The following is a 20,351-nucleotide window of genomic DNA, read 5'->3' as shown; positions in this document are numbered from 1 at the left end:
TAGAAAAGAGAAAGAGCCAACTTTGTGGCGTAATTTGAGCGAGTCGAGTTTTGATGTCAGATTGGGAGAGGTCATGAGTCGGATTACTTTGGATTCAATTTCGTCCAGTAAGTATGTGGAGCTAGAACCTCCCCAGATGTGAGAGAAGTGCTCTATACAAGGACGAATCAATCCTTTATATAGATGAAGAAACTGTTGAGCGGAGAAGAATCTTCGACATCTGAACAGGAACAGACTAGTTTCTTTGAGGCAGACTTAGCTATTTGCGTAATGTGTGGATTCCAGGATAAATCTGATGCTCGGGTAATACCTGGTAGGTTTATTGAATCACATGGTGTAATTGTGGAACTTTCAAAATAGATTGGAGAGTTGAGAGGAGTTTTGGAGAGAGAGAGATGGGAAGAAATTATTGAGTTTTAGAAGCATTAAACTTAACCTGATTACATTTGCCCCACAAGGAAATCTTGTCGAAATCCGAATTTAAAGAGGTGACTGTGATCAAACGAGATGTAGATCGAGTGAAGGAAGATGGGGCAGATGGGAAAAACATGGAGGAATGTAATGTCGAGCCATCAGCATACAAGTGCATTTGGTTATTTGTTGAAGAAAGACGGTCATTGATAAAAAGAAGAAAGAGTGTTGGAGACAGGACAGAACCCTGAGGGACACTGCTGTTGATGGGCAAGGAGGGAGATGTTGAACCATCAACAATTGGAGATAGAGTGGTCGATTTGAGAGAGGAGAGTGAAGGTGGAAAGCCAAAAGAGGGAAGATTGGATAACAGACCCCGATGCCAAATTTTGTGAAAGGCTTTTGATATATCAAGGCCTACAACAAAGGATTCCCCAAAGTCCCTCAGATAAGAGGCCCAGACATTCATAATGTAAGAAAGGATATCACCAAAGGCTGTTACATGTTTCATGATATTTTATGGATTGATACTGATATGTTATATGATGTTTGCTGTGTTGATGGATTCTGTCACGTGTTTCTAGGCTGTTGGAGTTATAATGGGAAAGAAAATGAGCTGATTTGTTTCATTCAAACCCCCGGTTCCACTTTGTTATAGCCTCGATGCTTGAATCAATGCTATCACCTAAGATTTTCATATTGACCTACTTCACTTGTTTGTATAAGAACGAGCAAAATTTTCCTTTTACTTCATAAATGTATTTTGCTGCTAGGCCCACTAATGTAAAGTAACCATTAAATATGTTTGAATTGCTTTTCCCTCATTCACAGCCGCCGGGCCGGGCAGAGGGGTGGGGACAAGAGCATGGCAGAGGCTGATGGAGAGGGGGCCGGAGGAGGTGGAGGAGCGGGAGGAGCAGTTGGAGGCCTTGCTCCTGCAGATGACTCTGCACAAGGGGCTACGGGTGGGTGAATGTTGTCTTTGTCTCTGTCCCTACAAATTTTGTGGGGAAGAAACATTGTACATCGATTGTTATTACTTCTGTTGGCCATGTATTGACGTGACTTGAGTCAATAAAAGTGAAGCTGACATTTTGGGCGTCACCGTTCGTCGGAGCAAAAGAGAAAGAAAGACAATGTGGTGGGGGTTGATAAAATAAGAATTAAGAACTCCACAAATGACATCATCTCTGGAGTGCTGGGGATAGGGAACACTGATTGAGCAGAGGTTTGTGCGTGATCAGCAACATATTACTCAGAGTGAAATGTCATGTGAAAGCCTGTGAAATAATGAGGCCTTTTTGTTTATATTTTCACATTGATCTAATTCCAAGGCGTAAGTACAAATGTGAATTGTGAGGACATTGGTAGACAATTTGAACCTGAGTTCCAAGCATCCGAAGTCAACGATTCAGCTGGGAATGCCAAACAGGCCAGGCCTTCAATTAGTTTTTAATATCTTGCATTACTATGATAATGACTTGTATGTGGTATGTGGATGGACAAAAGGACCACCGAGGCACTCGGGAACATGGTGGTGGGATGATGAAGTTGGAAAGAGGATTGATGAGAAGAGGAATAAGTTCAAGGAGTGGCAGAAGGCAAAGGGTACGGGGGCAGAAAAGGCAGAACATAAAAGTTATAAGGCAGCCAAGAAGGCTGCAAAGAAAGAGGTAGCAAAGGCGCAGGAGGCATGTAGGAAAATGTTGGGAGAATGCTTGGATTCAGAAGAGGGCCAGAGAGCGGTATTCAGGATTGCAAAGCAGATAGCGAAAGAGAGGTGTGACGTGATGGGGGTGAGTTGCTTGAAGGATGAAGTGGGACAAATCGTTGTGGACCCAGATGGAAGTAAAGGAAGATGAAAGAGAAATATGGAAATGCAGAGAATGAATGGGATGGCAAGATGGAGAGTAACCAAGTTTTAGGACCGGCAGAGAAGATAACTGAGAAGGAAGTTGATGTGGCGATAAAAGCAATGAAGAGTAGAAAAGCGGGAGGGCCGACGGGTGTTGTGGGAGATATGTTGAAGGCAGCATGAAGTTGGGGTGTGAACAGAATGACAGAGATCTGTAATCTGGTGGTGAAAGAAGGCTGCATTCCAGTGGATTGGGAACCGAGTACCCTCGTCCCTCCATACAAGGGGAAAGGTGACCCTCTGGGCTGTGGCTCGTATCGAGCGATAAAGTTATTGGAGCATGGAATGAAGGTATTGGAAAGGGTGTTGGAGAGGAGGATGAGGAAGAAAGTGAAGATCGACGAAATGCAGTTTGGATTTATGCCAGGAAGAGGAATGACAGACGCGCTTTTTATTGTAAGGCAGTTGCAGGAGAAGTACATGGAGAAGAGGAAGAAGTTGTTTCTTGGGTTTGTTGATCTGGAGAAAGCATTTGATAGGGTTCCACGCACAGTAGTGACATGGGCATTGAGGAAGTTAGGAGTGGAGGAATGGTTGATCAAAGTAATGATGGCTATGTACGAGAGAGCGCGCACAGCTGTAAGGACGAAGGACGGGAACAGTGCTGAGTTTGAGGTGAAGGTGGGAGTGCATCAGGGGTCAGGTCAAGTCCACTACTATTTGTAGCTGTGATGGAGGTGCTGGCTCAGAACGTAAAGGAGGGTTTACCGTGGGAGTTGTTGCATGCAGATGATCTGGTGTTGATTGCGGAAAATGTATGGATGGACTGAAGGAGAAGATGAACAAGTGGAAGGAATGTATGGAGACAAAAGGTCTGAAGGTGAATATTGGAAAAAGGAAGGTGATGGGAAGTGGTAAAGCATGTGGTGAGGTGGAAAGAACTGGGAAGTGGCCGTGTGCTGTGTGCAGGAAGGGTGTCGGAGTGAACTCCATTCAATGTACAATGTGTGCTGAGTGGGTTCATCAAAAATGTAGTGGTCTGAGAGGGTCATTAACCAGTGTGGCAGCTACATTCAAGTGTAAGGTGTGCACAGAGGGAGCTGCAGATGGAGGAAATGTTGGGTTGGATCTTGGAGACGGTGTGAAGCTGGAAGGTGTGAAAACATTTTGCTACCGAGGAGACATGCTGAATGGAGAAGGTGGATCAGACTCGGCAGCAGTTGCCAGAGTGAGATGTGCATGGAAGAAGTTTCGGGAACTGAGTGGCGTGCTGACGAGGAGGGGAGTGTCGTTGAAGCTGAAGGGAAAGGTGTATGCTGCATGTGTGAGAAGTGTTATGATTTATGGGAGCGAGACATGGGTAATGAACGTAGAGCAGCAACGAAGGCTGGAAAGGGTGGAAATGCGAATGGTTCGGTGGATGTGTGGAGTATCTTTGAGAGCGAGGAAGACAAATGATGAATTGCGAAAGATGATGGGAATAGAGCCTGTGATGGATGCTGTGAAGAGAAACAGGTTGAGATGATTTGGTCATGTTTTGAGGGATGAAAGTGACTGGTTGAGAAGAATGATGGAAATGAATGTAGAAGGAAGTAGAGGACGGGGAAGACCGAGAAAGAATTGGCTGAAGGTGGTGGAAGAAGAAATGCGGGCAAGGGGGTTAACAAGGGGAGATGCAGAAAATAGGGCAAAATGGAGAAGATTGTCATGGGGACCGCAAGGCTAACCCCCGCTCTAGCAGGGGAAATGGCCTTAAAATGCCGTTGTTGTTGTTGTTGTTGTTGTTGTTGTTGTTGTTGTGCTATGATAATGACCTGTATCATATCTCTCAGAGAAATGAGTAGATGATTTGTCCAATGGTGGTATGAGCTGACTTTGCCATCAATGGCAATCTACAGGTTCGAGTGTCGGAGCCGGGACCTCTGGAGAGAGCGAATCGGATGACTCGGATATGGGACGATTGCAGGGTAAGAAAACGCAGTTGGGGTATTTCATTTTGTTGAGTAATTGTAATTACGTTTTCTCTTTCTGGATACGGATCAGTAAAGGTTTGCACTGGGCAAGAGTGGTGAAAGGGAACGTGTTTGGGGAAACAGTTAGCAGATATGTTAAATTGGTTGAATGTTTTGCCTTAGCTCTGCTGGAAGCTCGAGGCCTGCCTCCCCAATTATTTGGATCTCTTGGTCCCAGAATGCAGCAGCTGTTCCACCGTACCCTTGGATCCGGCAGCTGTAAGTTCCTCGCTTTCCTTCCTCTTTCTTTCCATATTTTTGCCCTCGACTGTGTACGTATTTAACCCCCTCGATCCTCGTTGTCATCTTCCACATTTTATTCAAACTTCATCTGAAAACGTAGTCAACATAAATCTAAATTTTATTTTGCAAATATTTCTCCTTCCTTGCTTTATTCCCTTACCGCACCCGAATCCCAAGCATCCAAAGCCCAGCAGTTGGTGTCAGGACTGCAGGCATCGGGGGACGAGTCTCAGCAGCTTCAATCTCTCATTGAGCTCTGCCAACTGCTTGTCATGGGGAACGAGGAGACTCTGGGTGGTTTCCCTGTTAAACATGCTGTTCCAGCATTGGTGAGAACTCGAGGGAGTGAGCTCAGGATTTAATATTGTCAATCAGGATTTCAGTTGATGTCTCTTTGAAAGATTATGAGTGAATCTTCAGTTATAAACGCTTCACTTTCTTTCCCAAATCTTCCTTATAGATCAGCTTGCTTCAGATGGAGCACAATTTTGATATGGTAAGTTTAGGTATTGTACGTTTTCTCTGTGTAACCTCTTTGTGCTATGTTAGGCCTATTTGACCCCTCAACGGCATGCTGTACTAATGTAACCAACTGGTTTTGAACCTTCCCCTTTCCCATACAGATGCATCATGCCTGCCGGGCTCTCACTTACCTGATGGAAGCTTTGCCTCGTTCTTCCGCCGTTGTGGTCGATGCAGTGCCAGCCCTCGTTGAGAAGGTGCTTTCCTGCTGTGCACTAGCACAACCAGAATAGCTACGACTTGTGGAGGAGTTTGCGCAATTATTATTCAACACAAGGCAAGAACTTGTTTTTTTTGTTTTGTTTTTACTCCTCGTACTCCAGTTGCAGGTAATCCAGTGCATGGATGTTGCCGAACAAGCGCTCACTGCTCTGGAAATGCTGGCAAGGAGGCACAGCAAAGCGATTCTGCAAGCTGTAAGCCTCCTCCCCTCAACTTCTCAAACACCATATACAAGTTTACCTTTAAAATGAAGTCTCCTGCAATGGCTTCATTCCTCCTGGCACAAATTGTAATGGCACAATAACATTTACAGGGAGGATTGGCTGGAAGTTTGCTCTACCTCGAGTTCTTCAGTATAAATGCCCAGCGCCATGCTCTGGCCACTGCCAGTCATTGCTGCCAGGCCCTGGGACCATGTGATTTCCACCTCGTCTCAGATTCGCTGCCTCTCCTCTGCCAGCGACTGGCACATCACGTATGTCTTCCTCTTCCTTCTTTTTGTTTTGTTTTTGTTCCGCCTCCTTCCTTTCGTGTCTGTTTCTTCTTCATCTTTGTTGTTTTCAACCTGTGCTTCATCATTGCAATCTATTAAATTGCATAGTTTTGTGAAGTTGTATTTTGCACCCACCCAGGACAAAAAATCTGTAGAAAGTACCTGCCTCTGCTTCTCTCGCCTGGTGGAGAATTTCCAACATGATCAGGTGAAAAACTTTTGTGTCCTGCACTGGCATTGGCCAACATTTTTTTTCTCCTTCACTCCTGATGATTTTGAATCCTCTGTTTTTCTCCTCCTCCCCTCTCCTCACCCCTTCTCCCACTCGCCACTCACCATTCACACTCGTTTATATCTTATCTAACCTGTTCTTTCATGCTGTACACATACATTGATCAACCAACTGACTTCCCACCCCAGGCTCTCCTTCAGGAGTTGTGTGGTTCCAACTTGCTGCCAGCCCTGCAGCGATTGTTATCCCTCTCCCCTCCTCTGCTTTCTTCCCAAATGTTTGTGAACGTTGTGCGCACTTTGGCACGGATTTGTGCTTGCAGCCCGGCACTTGCGGCCCAACTTCTCCAGAACAGTGAGAGATGCCTTGATAGTTGATGATGATCCTCTTTAGAGTGCCGTTTGGGGAGTGGTCCTATCTTCTAGGATATCGAGGAGACATTTTGTATTCTTATGTGGTTCCACCCCTCTTTTTGTCTCTTCTGTCCAATCTACCAGATATTGCCGACACTCTTTCACGCTTGTTATGCGGAGAAGGGGATAGAGAGCGTGCAAGTGGAGAATTGGAGGGAGATGTAAAGGAGAAGGAGAAAGAGCGAGGGCGAGTAGGAGATTCACTGGAACTTGTTTCACGGAGTCCGCAGGAGCTGTTTGAATTGACTTCACTTATTTGGTATCGCTTTTTGTCTACCTTGTATTTCTGTTGTTTATTAAATCGGATTTGGTGTTTTTTATGCCTCCGTTGATGAAGTCGCCGGAGGCGTTACGTTTTCAGACGCGTCCGTGATAGGTTTTCATTCCCGCGATAACTTGAGAACGGCTGGCGGGATTTAAATCAACCTTAGATCAAGTACTATGATGTAAAGTTGAACTGATTAGATGTTGGGGTCACAAGGTCAAATGTCAGAGGTCATGTTAGGTAAAAATACTGTTACCGAGATAACTTGTGAACCAGTGATGGGATTTTGACCAATGTTGGTACAAGTATGTATTATGATGTAAAGAGGAACTGATGAGATTTTGGGGTCAAGAGGTCAAAGGTCAAAGTCTATAATAGGTTTTTGTTACCACGATAACTTAAGAACACCTGAAGGGAACCAAGTCAAACTTAGTATGGCACAAGTATGTATAATGATGCAAAGATAAACTGATTAGACTTCGGCATCAAAGGTCAGAGGTCATGTCAGGTAAAAATGCGATACTTGAGAACAGCTGAAGGAATTTAATCAAACTTGGTAAAAGTATGTATAATGCTGTAATAATGTGAGCGGAGGCATATCGGTCAATGTTGGAGAGTGTTGTTCTAACTGCTGCTTTGTTTATTTTTCTTTTAACTTAAAAGAAAAATAAACAAAGCAACAGTTAGAACAACACTTAAAATTTAATTCTCCATCTTCCATACTCATTTTCTTTTCCTCCTTTTCATCCAGTGAACTGCTCCCTAGCCTCCCAACTGATGGGATTTTTTCAGTTGATGCATGGCTGGAGCGTGGTCCTGGCAGTGGTCTCGGTGGGCTTGGGGGTGCAGGAGGATCTGGAGGTCCTGGCAGTGGCCCTTTGTGGGAATGGCAGGATGACAGGGGAAGCTGGCTTCCTTACTCCCACATTGATGGCAGAATCATCGAGGTGAGAGCGTCACAGTACTCTAAACCCCACTAGAGTAAGTGAGTGATTAAAGATGATTAATCAAGTCGACAACGCTTTCTTTGAGTCGTACAACTTGTTGACCCAAATGCCTGTAATAACTTCTTGTTTACCTTTTTGCATTAGTCCACATTGTAAATTCTGAATGTCAGACATCTTGCTGATATCACCTTTTCCACCAATGTACCATGTCTTCCCTTTCATTAATTATTGAACAAGGTTTTGTTGCATTTACATTTCGATATTATGAAACTACAAGCAAGCACATGGTTGTTTTAAGGGTGTAGGTTTTAGAAGGGGTACTACATTCTGTCTCACCTTTGGGTGCAGGCGGCTCACCAGGCAGGTGAGGAGGAAGTCAGCCTATCCACACTTGGACGGGTCTACACAGTAGATCTGTCCGCCATGCGCCAGGTTAACGAACAAACTGGGACAGCGAGGCCAGTTCAGCGTAGGCCGGGACGTTCTCCACCTCCACCTCATGGTATTGAGCAAATTATCACGTACCATTTCCTAACAGTGATTTGTTCACGCCGTCTGTCTCTCTGTCTGTGTGTCTCTCTCTCTTCCCGCCCCCCTCAATATTTCTGTCTGGCTGTCTTATTGCTCTCAATCTTTGTTTGGTTTCTCCTCCTGTCTCTGTGTCTGTGTCTCTGTCTCTGTCTCTCTCTTCCCGCCCCCCTCAATATTTCTGTCTGGCTGTCTCATTTCTCTCAATCTTTGGTCTCTCTGTCTCTCTGTCTTTCTCTCTCTCCTTCTGTGTCAGTGTCACTCTCTCTCTCTCTCGCTCTCTCTCTCTCCCTCTCTCCCTCTCTCTCTCTCTGTGTCACTCTCTCTCGCTCTCGCTCTCGCTCTCGCTCTCGCTCTCGCTCTCGCTCTCGCTCTCTCGCTCTCTCTCGCTCTCTCGCTCTCTCTCGCTCTCTCTCGCTCTCTCGCTCTCGCTCGCTCTCTCTCGCTCTCTCGCTCTCGCTCGCTCTCTCTCTCTCTCTCTCTCTCTCTCCTCTCTCTCTCTCTCTCTCTCTCTGTGTCACTCGCTCTCTCTCTCTCTCTGTGTCACTCGCTCTCTCTCTCTCTCTCTCTCTCTATCTCTCTCTCTCTGTGTCACTCGCTCTCTCTCTCTGTGTCACTCGCTCTCTCTCTCTCTCTCTCTGTGTCACTCGCTCTCTCTCTCTCTCTGTGTCACTCGCTCTCTCTCTCTCTCTCTCTCTCTCTGTCACTCGCTCTCTCTCTCTCTCTCTCTCTCTCTGTGTCACTCGCTCTCTCTCTCTCTCTGTGTCACTCGCTCTCTCTCTCTCTCTCTCTCTCTCTGTGTCACTCGCTCTCTCTCTCTCTCTCTCTCTCTCTCTCTCTCTCTCTGTGTCACTCGCTCTCTCTCTCTCTCTGTGTCACTCACTCTCTCTCTCTCTCTGTGTCACTCGCTCTCTCTCTCTCTCTCTCTCTCTCTCTCTCTCTCTCTCTGTGTCACTCGCTCTCTCCCTCTCTCTTTGTGTCACTCGCTCTCTCCCTCTCTCTCTGTGTCACTCTCTCTCTCCCTCGCTCTCTGTGTCACTCGCTCTCTGTGTCACTCGCTCTCTGTGTCACTCGCTCTCTGTGTCACTCGCTCTCTGTGTCACTCGCTCTCTGTGTCACTCGCTCTCTGTGTCACTCGCTCTCTGTGTCACTCGCTCTCTGTGTCACTCGCTCTCTGTCACTCGCTCTGTGTCACTCGCTCTGTGTCACTCGCTCTCTGTGTCACTCGCTCTCTGTGTCACTCGCTCTCTGTGTCACTCGCTCTCTGTGTCACTCGCTCTCTGTATCACTCGTTCTGTGTCATTCGCTCTCTGTATCACTCGTTCTGTGTCATTCGCTCTCTGTATCACTCGTTCTGTGTCATTCGCTCTCTCTCTCTGTGTCATTGTGTCTCTGTCTCTCTGTGCCTCTCTCTCTCTCTCTCTCTCTCTCTCTCTCTCTCTCTCTCTCTCTCTCTCTCTCTCTCTGTCCCTCTGTATGGCTGGCTGTCTCGTTTCTCTTTCTGTCTGTATGGCTGGCTGTCTCGTTTCTCTCTCTCACACACTGTGTGTGTGTGTGTGTGTGTGTGTGTGTGTGTGTGTGTGTGTGTGTGTGTGTGTGTGTGTGTGTGTGTGTGTGTGTGTGTGTAGATATATATATAGATATATCTATCTATAATTCCAGTAATCTCTGTGTGTTTGTACGTTTGTTTGTCTGTGACCGCTGTTTCTCGACAACCACGGGTCCGATATACTTTAAACTTGCCAGGTATATTGCTGGGGACCCGAGGATGTGCCTTTTCAAGGTTTCATATTAATCGGACAATTACTTACCGAGCTATGTCCAAAAAACGATTCAACCAATCAGAGCAGCGAGCTATCGCGTGTGCCGAACGTGGCGAACACACTCTGCCTCGGATGGCACATTTGAGAGCGTATCCGAGCTATGTCCAAAAAACGATTCAACCAATCAGAGCAGCGAGCTATCGCGTGTGCCGAACGTGGCGAACACACTCTGCCTCGGATGGCACATTTGAGAGCGTATTCATTTATTTCACGTTTGCAAACTATGTTGCCGCTATGTTGGCGTTAAACTATGTTTTAAAACTAATAAAAACCATTTCATCTAAATAGAGGGGGGGGGGGGGATTGTCACTGTACTCGCAAGCCGTTCGCCGTTCGCTTTGGCGTTGCGAATGGACCAACACATTTCATGGACCAAACCATTTCATGTAAAGCGTTCGCCGTTCGCTTTGGCGTTGCGAATGGACCAAAACATTTCATGGACCAAACCATTTCATGTAAATAGAGGGGGGGATATAATTTTAGATATAGATATAGTACGGGCATGCCCTAGTATATATAACAACAACAACAGGCATTTTAAGGCCATTTTCCCTGCAAGAGTGGGGGTTAGCCTTGTGGTCCCCATGACAATCTTCTCCATTTTGCTCTATTTTCTGCATCTCTCCTTGTTAACCCCCTTGCCCGCATTTCTTCTTCCACCATCTTTAGCCAAGTCTTTCTCGGTCTTCCCCGTCCTCCACTTCTTTCGACATTAATTTCCATCACTCTTCTCAACCAGTGGACCCTGGTGCCACCTTAGGATCCTAGGATCCTGGGTTCGAATCCTGGTCGATCGCTGAATTAACGCCAGGGGGGTTGACTCAGCCTGTCATCCTTCCGAGGTCGGCAAATTGAGTACCAGTTCACTGGTAATTCACTGGTAATTCCCTGTTTGTCGTAAAAGGCGGCAAACAGGGTTGGCGGCAGGAAGGGCATCCGGCCGTAAAACATTGCTTCAAAAAGGGGACCAAAAAATCAACAACAACCACGGTCCCCGAAAAAGGCCAACCCCCGCTTTGCAGGGAAAAATGGCCTCTAAATGGTGGTTTTACTCTTCTCAACCAGTCACTTTCATCCTTCCTCAACACATGACCAAATCATCTCGACCTGTTTCTCTTCACAGCATCCATTACAGGCTCTATTCCCATCATCTTTCGCAATTCATCATTTGTCTTCCTCTCCCTCAACGAAACTCCGCACATCCACCGAACCATTCGCATTTCCAACCTTTCCAGTCTTCGTTGCTGCTCTACGTTCATTACCCATGTCTCGCTCCCATAAATCATAGCACTTCTCACACATGCAGCATACACCTTTCCCTTCAGCTTCAACGACACTCCCCTCCTCGTCAGCACGCCACTCAGTTCTCGAAACTTCTTCCATGCACATCTCACTCTTGTAACCGTTGCCGAGTCTGATCCACCTTCTCCATTCAGCATGTCTCCTAGGTAACAAAATGTTTTCACACCTTCCAGCTTCACGCCGTCTCCAAGATACAACTCAACATTTCCTCCATCTGCAGCTCCCTCTGTGCACACCTTACACTTGAATGTACCTGCCACACTGGTTAATGACCCTCTCAGACCACTACATTTTTGATGAACCCACTCAGCGCACATTGTACATTGAAAGGAATTCACACCGACACCCTTCCTGCACACAGCACACGGCCACTTCCCAGTTCTTTCCACCTCACCACATGCTTTACCACTTGCCATCACCTTCGTTTTTCCGATATTCACCTTCAGACCTTTTGTCTCCATACATTCCTTCCACTTGTTCATCTTCTCCTTCAGTCCATCCATACTTTCTGCAATCAACACCAGATCATCTGCATGCAACAACTCCCACGGTAAACCCTCCTTTACGTTCTGAGCCAGCACCTCCATCACAGCTACAAATAGTAGTGGACTTCGTACCGACCCCTGATGCACTCCCACCTTCACCTCAAACTCACCACTGTTCCCGTCCTTCGTCCTTACAGCTTTGCGCTCTCTTTTGTACATTGCCATCACTACTCTGATCAACCATTCCTCCACTCCTAACTTCCTCAATGCCCATGTCACTACTTCACGTGGAACCCTATTGAATGCTTTCTCCAGATCAACAAACCCAAGAAACAACTTCTTCCTCTTCTCCATGTCCTTCTCCTGCAACTGCCTCACAACAAAAAGCATGTCTGTCGTTCCTCTTCCTGGCATAAATCCAAACTGCATTTTGTCAATCTTCACTTTCTTCCTTATCCCCCTCTCCAACACCCTTTCCAATACCTTCATTTCATGCTCCAATAACTTTATCGCTCGATACGAGCCACAGTCCAGAAGGTCACCTTTCCCCTTGTATAGAGGGACGAGGGTACGCAGTTCCCAATCCACTGGAATGCGGCCTTCTTTCACCACCAGATTGCAGGTCTCTGTCATTCTCTTCACACCCCAATTCCCTGCTGCCTTCAACATATCTCCCACAACTCCTGTCGGCCCTCCCGCTTTTCTATTCTTCATTGCTTTTATCGCTTCCTCAACTTCCTTCTCAGTTATCTTCTCTGCCGGTCCTAAAACTGGGTTACTCTCTATGTTGCCATCCCATTCATTCTCTGCATTCAACAGTATTTCCATATATATTTTCCATCTTCCTTTAATTCCATCTAGGTCCACAACGATTTGTCCCACTTCATCCTTGAAGCAACTCACCCCATCACATCACACCTCTCTTTCGCTATCTGCTTTACATACCTGAATACCGCTCTCTGACCCTCTTCCAAATCCAAGCGTTCTCCGAACATTTTCCTACATGCCTCCTGCGCCTTTGCTGCATCTTTCTCTGCAGCCTTCCTGGCTGCCTTATAACTTTCATGCTCTGCCTTTTCTGCCCCCATACCCTTCGCCTTCTGCTACTCCTTGAACTTCTTCCTCTTCTCGTCAATCTTCTTTCCAACTTCATCATCCCACCACCATGTTTCCGAGTGCCTCGGTGGCCTCTCTTTTAATGCCTCCCTTACTGTCACCTCTTTCAACCTCCACACCTTCATTTTCGGTTGTTACTTCACCCGCCGAGCTCTCCTCGCACCTTTCACCCTTATGGCGCAGACAACCAAGTGGTGCTGTGAAACGGCCTCTTCCCCCGGGATCATTTTTGTGTCCCGGAGGTGCCCCCTATCTCCCCTACGCACCAGCAGGTAGTCAACGGTTGTCGTAGACCCACCTGACGTGTATGTAACAAGCTTATTTTCCTCTTTCTGGAACTGAGTATTACAAATCAGCTCCATCAGCAAACTCCAAAATCCTTTCACCTTCTCCATTTCTCACACCATATCCATAACCCCTATGAACTCCCTCAAAACCGTCCATACTCCTTCCCACATGTCCATTTAGGTCTCCTACCACAACAACTTCCTTATCTTTCACGTTTTCCATCAGCTTCTCTATTGCACACCAGAACCTGTCCTTCTCTTCATCGCTCCGACCAACCTGCGGAGCATATCCCGAGATGACGTTCACCAAGAGCTTTCCAATCATCATTTTCACCATCATCAACCTTTCACTCACTCTAGTCACACTCACCACACTGTCTATAAACTCCTCAGAAAACAGGACACCAACACCATTCATGCCTTCTGGGCACCCTTGCCACACAAACTTGTATTTCTGTCCCTGCCTACCCTTCACGATTCTCACACCTCTTCCCTTCCATCTCGTCTCCTGCACACAACATATGTCCACTCTTCTTCTGACCAATACTTCCACCACTTCTCCTGATCTCCCTGTCATTGTCCCTACATTCCATGTCCCAAACCTCAGTAACCGATCTCCACGTCAGGCATCAGACGTTTCGTTTGTCATAAATGGAGTTTCCACCCTTGCTTCGATCGGTTTCCCCACCTTAAGTTTTGACAAGAGGGAGTGGGGTCCCCCACGGGGTACTTCGGGCTGTACCCTGCCCATATGTCGTTGTAATTGTCATGGTTCTCTTTTTGGGGCAATGTTTTTATAGCCAGATGCCCTTCCTGACGCCAACCCTTTTAGTCGCCTCTTTCGACACGCAGGGATATGGTGTACCTATTCTAAACCAGGGTACACACCGGGTGTGTGTATATATATATATATATATATATATATATATATATATATATATATATATATATATATACAGTGGAACCTTGACTTACGAGTGCCCCAACTTACGAGTTTTTCGAGATACGAGCCGTCGCTCGGGCGGTTTATTGCTTTGAGATGCGAGCCGAGATCCGAGTTACGAGCTTTCGCCACCCGGTCACGTGGTTATCTTGCCTTGCAAGTACAGTATCTCTGTCGTATAGCGCTGCATTTTTGTTTTCGCATTTTGGTTATTTCGAGTTTACGCCGCCAGGTGGGTTCTGGTCACGTGGTTATCTTGCCGTGCAAGTACAGTATCTCTGTCGTATAGCGCTGCATTTTTGTTTTCGCATTTTGGTTATTTCGAGTTTACGCCGCCAGGTGGGTTCTGGTCACGTGGTTATCTTGCCGTGCAAGTACAGTACGTATCTCTGTCGTATAGCGCTGCATTTTTGTTTTCGCATTTTGGTTATTTCGGAAAATTTCTTAGTTTTAACCATGGGGCCTAAGAAAGTGAGTGGCAAGTGCAGTGCTGAGAAGAAGAAGAGGATGATGTGCTTGGATATAAAACACGCAATCGTCGAAAAACATGAGCGAGGTGTCGAGGAGGACGTATATAACGGCAGAGGAGAAGAGCATGCCAGGCCACAACTTGTGGATATAAAACACGCAATCGTCGTGTTTTATATAAAACTTGTGCTTGGATATAAAACACGCAATCGTCGAAAAACATGAGCGAGGTGCCGAGGAGGACGTATATAACGGCAGAGGAGAAGAGCATGCCAGGCCACAACTTGTTCAGAATGCCGGCGATAGCTCGCCTTCTCTTTGTGGAAAACACGGTACTGAGAAGAAGAAGAGGATGATGTGCTTGGATATAAAACACGCAATCGTCGAAAAACATGAGCGAGGTGTCGAGGAGGACGTATATAACGGCAGAGGAGAAGAGCATGCCAGGCCACAACTTGTGGATATAAAACACGCAATCGTCGTGTTTTATATAAAACTTGTGCTTGGATATAAAACACGCAATCGTCGAAAAACATGAGCGAGGTGCCGAGGAGGACGTATATAACGGCAGAGGAGAAGAGCATGCCAGGCCACAACTTGTTCAGAGTGCCGGCGATAGCTCGCCTTCTCTTTGTGGAAAACACGGTGAGATCCTTAACATCCAACAACTAATGGGACGCAAACAGGGCGCCCAGTTTAGCGGTAAACACATTGATGAATCACCCTGCCTGTGATTCACCCATGACAGGTTATAGCTGGGTCGGGATTCAAACCCAGGCTGGACAGTTTAGACTTTAGAGTCAAGTGTGCGTACCTCCAGTCCAGGCCATCCTGCCAACTTGTATGCTGCATACAGGTGAAATATAAAGCGCGAGATATTTTTATATATACTGTATATTTTTTTAAAAATTGGTGTGGTTTTTGGCGGGCTGGAACGGATTAATAGCATTTCAATGCATTTCAATGGGGAAATTTGATTTGAGATACGAGCAATTTGAGTTACGAGCTCGGTCACGGAACGAATTAAACTCGTAAGTCAAGGTTCCACTGTATATATATATATATATATATATATATATATATATATATATATATATATATATGTATATGTATATGTATATATATGTACATATATATAGATATATATATATATATATATATATATATATATATATTATATAGATATATATATATATAGATATATATAGATATATATATAGATATACACACACATCTTTTTGTCTGGATGTCTCGTTTCTCTCGCTCCCTTCCTGTCTGGCTCGATGCCACTTTCTCTTTCAATGTCTCTGGACTTCACCACTTGACCAAAGGTGAAAAATGTCAATGAAATATACTTTTGATGTTCAGTATGGCTGCATTTCCTATCCCTTCTATGTTTCTTGCAAGGCCAACGTTCTGCTGCTGTTCCAGCTGAAGATGCACGTGCATGCCTTATGCGTGATCCTGACAGCGGGCCAGCTGGTCCTTTTGTGCGACGCCTTTTTGGCGTCCTCTACGAGCTGTGTGTCTCGAGTGCAGGCCCAGCAATTCGACACAAGTGCCTAAGAGCTATTTTACGTGTCTTGTACCACGCTCCAGCATCTTTGCTTGCAGAAGTGCTGCGTAGCCAACCACTTTCCAGGTAATGAACAATGGTCTCTCTCAGAGTTTTCAAAGCCTTTGTGTTTTGATAAATGTCACCTCACCCTGACTATTACACCCACTTGCTGCTACACCCAGTTTCCCTTCTTTCTACACCCACTTTCCCTTCTTTCCTCCCTCCAGCCTTGATTCCCAATTTAATTTGACTTTGCTCCTTTTTGTCTTCCCAGCCATCTGGCATCTATGCTGTCTAGTTCTGATCTGCGGGTGGTTGTTGGGGCTGTTCAAATGGCAATCATCCTCATGGAAAAGCTCCCAGACATTTTCTGCCTGTTCTTCCAAAGAGAAGGTAACTTTGGTGTTTTTCTTTACCTCCAAGGTTAATGTCGCTTTACTATCTTCCTAAGGTGCATGTGTTTGTTCGCTCGTCACGAAAGGTTAAGCAACAATTTTTAAACTTAAATATACTATGAATTTGCAGTCAATAAATTTGTCATGTGGATGCAAACCATTTCTGTTGAGGAAAGACATCCAATCTAGTGTAATTACCGCCAACTGAGCAACAACAACAACAGGCATTTTAAGGCTATTTTCCCTGCTCGAGCGGGGGGGGGGGGGGGGGGGTTAGCCTTGCGGTCCCCATGATAATCTTCTCCATTTTGCCCTATTTTCTGCATCTCTCCTTGTTAACCCCCTTGCCCGCATTTCTCCTTCCACCATCTTTAGCCAAGTCTTTCTCGGTCTTCCCCGTCCTCTACTTCCTTCTACATTCATTTCCATGACTCTTCTCAACCTCACTTTCATCCTTCCTCAACACATGACCAAACCATCTCAACCTGTTCCTCTTCACAGCATCCACCTGAACTGAGCGATCCTCGAAAATCTCATCCAAATTAAGTCTCCCAAATAATGTGCATGCACTTCTGCACACGGCCCAGGTAAATATACAGTACTCTATAAATCGGCCATCCATGTGTTCTCGAGCTTAATAATGACTCGGGGTCATTTGTCACCAAATAACATCCTGCTCTACTTGCCGCGTACAAGGTAGTTCCCATATCTGGCCGCTTTCCGGAATTCCTCCATTCGTGCAGTAATACCTTGCTCTTGATAGAGAAGAGGCAAGGATTCTATCGGTGAATGCTCGAGTGCCCCCTCTCTCCCAACCCCCCAAGACATTGTCTTGGTTCCACTCGTATGCCTCGCCTACATAAAAACCTCTCCATTGTGCTGGAAAACCCTCTCTTCCTCTTTGCAGATGATTCCACATTGTGCCGTACAGTACCTCATCCCTCCGACAGGCAGAAGTTGCATTGCTCTCTGCTTATCCGGAACTGGCGAAATGCTGGACTGATCAATGTCACATATCTTTCAAACCTCTTCAAGTCGCACAATCTTATTGTGCAACTCCAGAAAAATCAACCCACAAATCCACCTATCTATTTCCATTTTCAGACCCTGGAAGAAGTTAATTTTCTTGAACTAAAAGCTATTCTAATCATCCATACCCGATGATCATCCAATAACCTCCCCTGGGCTGATCGTATCATGATCCAAAGGCAGCCGCAGACTGTGCATCCTCCATCGTTCATTGAAAAATCAATTACACTCTGTCTATAAGGCCTTTGTCTGTGCCTCAATAAAGTACTGTGAACCCCTTTAGATTTACACCACGGCATCACATTTATCTCCTGGATTCTTTCGAATCTGAAGCTCAACATTGTTGGTGTCTCTCATAATGAGCCTGAAACACAAGGCCTGTTACTTTCAGATTGGTTCGTCGCCTTTTTATCAGTGCAGTGCTTTAAATTATCAGTGTACCAACAGGTCGTCCTTCTCCACCTGCAATCTTTCCGACCCCCATTTAACCAGCTCACCCAAACCCTCTTCTTGCATGAGTGGTATGATCTCCTGACTTTGGTCTAATTAAACATGCTTGGAGAGGTATTTGTGGTCACCATTGCCTCCCACAGTCTCTTTATCAGCAGGAAGTGGCCCTGGTCAAGCAATGGTGCAACATCCCACAGTGAGAACTACATCGTCTGGTGTTTGTACATAAGACTTGTACAAGCTTGTATTGGAGTTTTTGTCACATACGTTATTAAAGCCATTTCTGCCAAAATAAGCTCGTCTGTGATGATTTGTTGACTCGCGCCGTTGCAAATTTCCACGCTCATTTCAGCCAGCCATATGTTCACAGACTAAACTGGCTTGTTTTTGGCTTAACATCAACTGTGCCTTCAATGATGTCGTAATTGTTTTTTGGAGTGGTAAGAAAATAAAAATTAATAAAGGTAAAAAGGAAGGATATCTTGTGGAGAAGAAAGAGGCTCATAAATATACTCTTCACAAAGAAAAATAAATCAAGCAACAACGGTTTTAAGCCACGTATTGTTTTCCTGAATGTTCAAACGTGTTTATATTCTGCTTGATGATGATTAGGACATTGATGTGTATGAACAACATGCCATGTCATTACCTTGCAGGTGTAACCCACCAGATGACCCGGCTAGCATCCGTGGGACCAGCTAGCCCCTTAAGGGATGTTAGCTCTGGCACTGTAGCTGCTGGGGGAAGCGAAGACCCTGTGGTGGGCAGTGCCCCTCCTGTACCCCCAGCACCACCCCCAGCCCTCAGTGTTCCCTTGGTTGAACCCGAAGTAGAAGCGCAGAGGTACGCTCTGCCTGCTGTTCTGAGGTAGATCACCCAATTGTGTACGCTTCGTATCGCATTCGTCACACCCTCTCCTCCCTTTAATTTTTCTTGGTTGTAATAATGATTGATGTATTACTGACACAAACACACCATTTGTCATTTACAAATATTCGTTGTTGTTTTTCGGTTTTATTTTTATGTACATGAGTTTTTCAAGTTGTGCATCACCCTCACACCCAATTTGGTGTGTACCCGTCACTCTCGGCCTTGCACTTTGTGGCACACCCAAATGGAAGCGTCTGTGTTGGTTTCCCCAAAAAGCAATGTACTTTCTGTTCAACGTTTTTAAAAGGAAATATTTTCTCTGAACACCAGCAAGTCGGTGGTTTGGTTTGGAACTTTGTCACAATTGCACCATCAACGACATTAGACGCTAGCTTTCCTGGTTTATGAGAGTCTCCCTTCATAGATGTGAGATTACACTCAACTGGAAGAACATGTGATTGTAAGCTTTTCTGGGACCGCCAAGGACTTTGCGAGCATCGAACGGATTGTGCTCTCCTTCCCCACCCAAATTGCAACTGAGACCTGATTCCTTCAGCTTTCCAAGCTTGTCTTTTTTGTCTTATTACCCCACGTGCATTAGGAGAACAGCGGTCTAAAGCAATTGGTTCACTTTGTCTGTCCTGTCTACAAACGTCATTTTATGATCGAGGAACATCTTGATTTATATTGAATGGTATATTTTTAACACGAATCGGAACATGAAATTGAAAACGAACCTGTAGTTTAGTGGTACTTTGACTCGGAATTTTTCCTGATTGCGCATGTGCAGAGAGGAGTGTGAGGTAACTTTTTTTCTTTTTTTTTATTAACTCTGTCCGTCTGGTAGTCAAACAAAATTGAAAATCATTCCAAACAGGAAACTTGGTTTTTAAGGATGTTGCAAAGGAGACGAACAACAGGCACCAACAACTAAAGTAACGTTTTAGATTGGGTGGTGTAATAGACGCTGCATCAACGGCGGTAAACTTCTGGAATTTTTTAATACGACTATTAAAATCATCAATTCAATTACATATTTGAACACTGCATGGGTACGATCTTTGTTCAAATGAACTCTAGATTATGTTTTCACGCTTGTCTGTCTTTGTCTGAGTAGTATATCTCAAAATTTTGCAGACGAGTTATACTAAATGTGGGGGGGGGGGGGGGGGGGGGGGTGAGTTGTTTTGGTGACAAGAATAAGCCGATTAAATTTTGGTTCAGGTCCAAATCCAGATCCGGCCTATCGGTGGGGTACAAAACATAAACTGTTCACTCTGGCGGAGGTATGCGCTCCACCGAGTGCCCTTCCAGTGCATTGCTTCAAGAAGTATTACGAGATATAATCTTGTGCTGTTCCCATGTCCTACCAAAGGGTTCCTCCTATCGTAGAATAATAAATGTTTCCATTGGAACTGCTGCCTTGCACGACGAATTCCACTTATTCAATTCCGGAAGATGGCCTTTTAAAACGGGCATCTT

At 45.5% G+C, this 20,351-nt stretch overlaps 1 protein-coding gene across 4 annotated transcripts in view; it reads left to right on the top strand.

Annotated features, from left to right (window-relative positions):
* Positions 1-20,351, top strand: part of TRIP12 (thyroid hormone receptor interactor 12) — a 127,409-nt gene that overhangs the window by 38,490 nt on the left and 68,568 nt on the right. For all 4 annotated transcript variants that reach the window (XM_078771433.1, XM_068107428.2, XM_078771434.1 and 1 more), the window contains 16 exons: positions 1,243-1,376; positions 4,165-4,233; positions 4,402-4,497; positions 4,699-4,850; positions 4,982-5,017; positions 5,145-5,240; positions 5,367-5,459; positions 5,579-5,740; positions 5,898-5,966; positions 6,179-6,344; positions 6,488-6,662; positions 7,420-7,615; positions 7,964-8,117; positions 15,975-16,209; positions 16,400-16,518; positions 18,656-18,866. In XM_078771433.1, the coding sequence (XP_078627559.1) occupies positions 1,243-1,376; positions 4,165-4,233; positions 4,402-4,497; positions 4,699-4,850; positions 4,982-5,017; positions 5,145-5,240; positions 5,367-5,459; positions 5,579-5,740; positions 5,898-5,966; positions 6,179-6,344; positions 6,488-6,662; positions 7,420-7,615; positions 7,964-8,117; positions 15,975-16,209; positions 16,400-16,518; positions 18,656-18,866 (2,163 nt within the window). The remainder of the gene's footprint in view (positions 1-1,242; positions 1,377-4,164; positions 4,234-4,401; positions 4,498-4,698; positions 4,851-4,981; positions 5,018-5,144; positions 5,241-5,366; positions 5,460-5,578; positions 5,741-5,897; positions 5,967-6,178; positions 6,345-6,487; positions 6,663-7,419; positions 7,616-7,963; positions 8,118-15,974; positions 16,210-16,399; positions 16,519-18,655; positions 18,867-20,351) is intronic.

Source organism: Myxine glutinosa, chromosome 2 (genome assembly GCF_964187855.1).
Source record: "Myxine glutinosa chromosome 2, kmMyxGlut1.1, whole genome shotgun sequence".
Lineage (NCBI taxonomy): Eukaryota > Metazoa > Chordata > Myxini > Myxiniformes > Myxinidae > Myxine > Myxine glutinosa.
The sequence above is the reverse complement of the archived record's forward strand: the minus strand, read 5'-3'. Positions and strand labels throughout refer to the sequence as shown.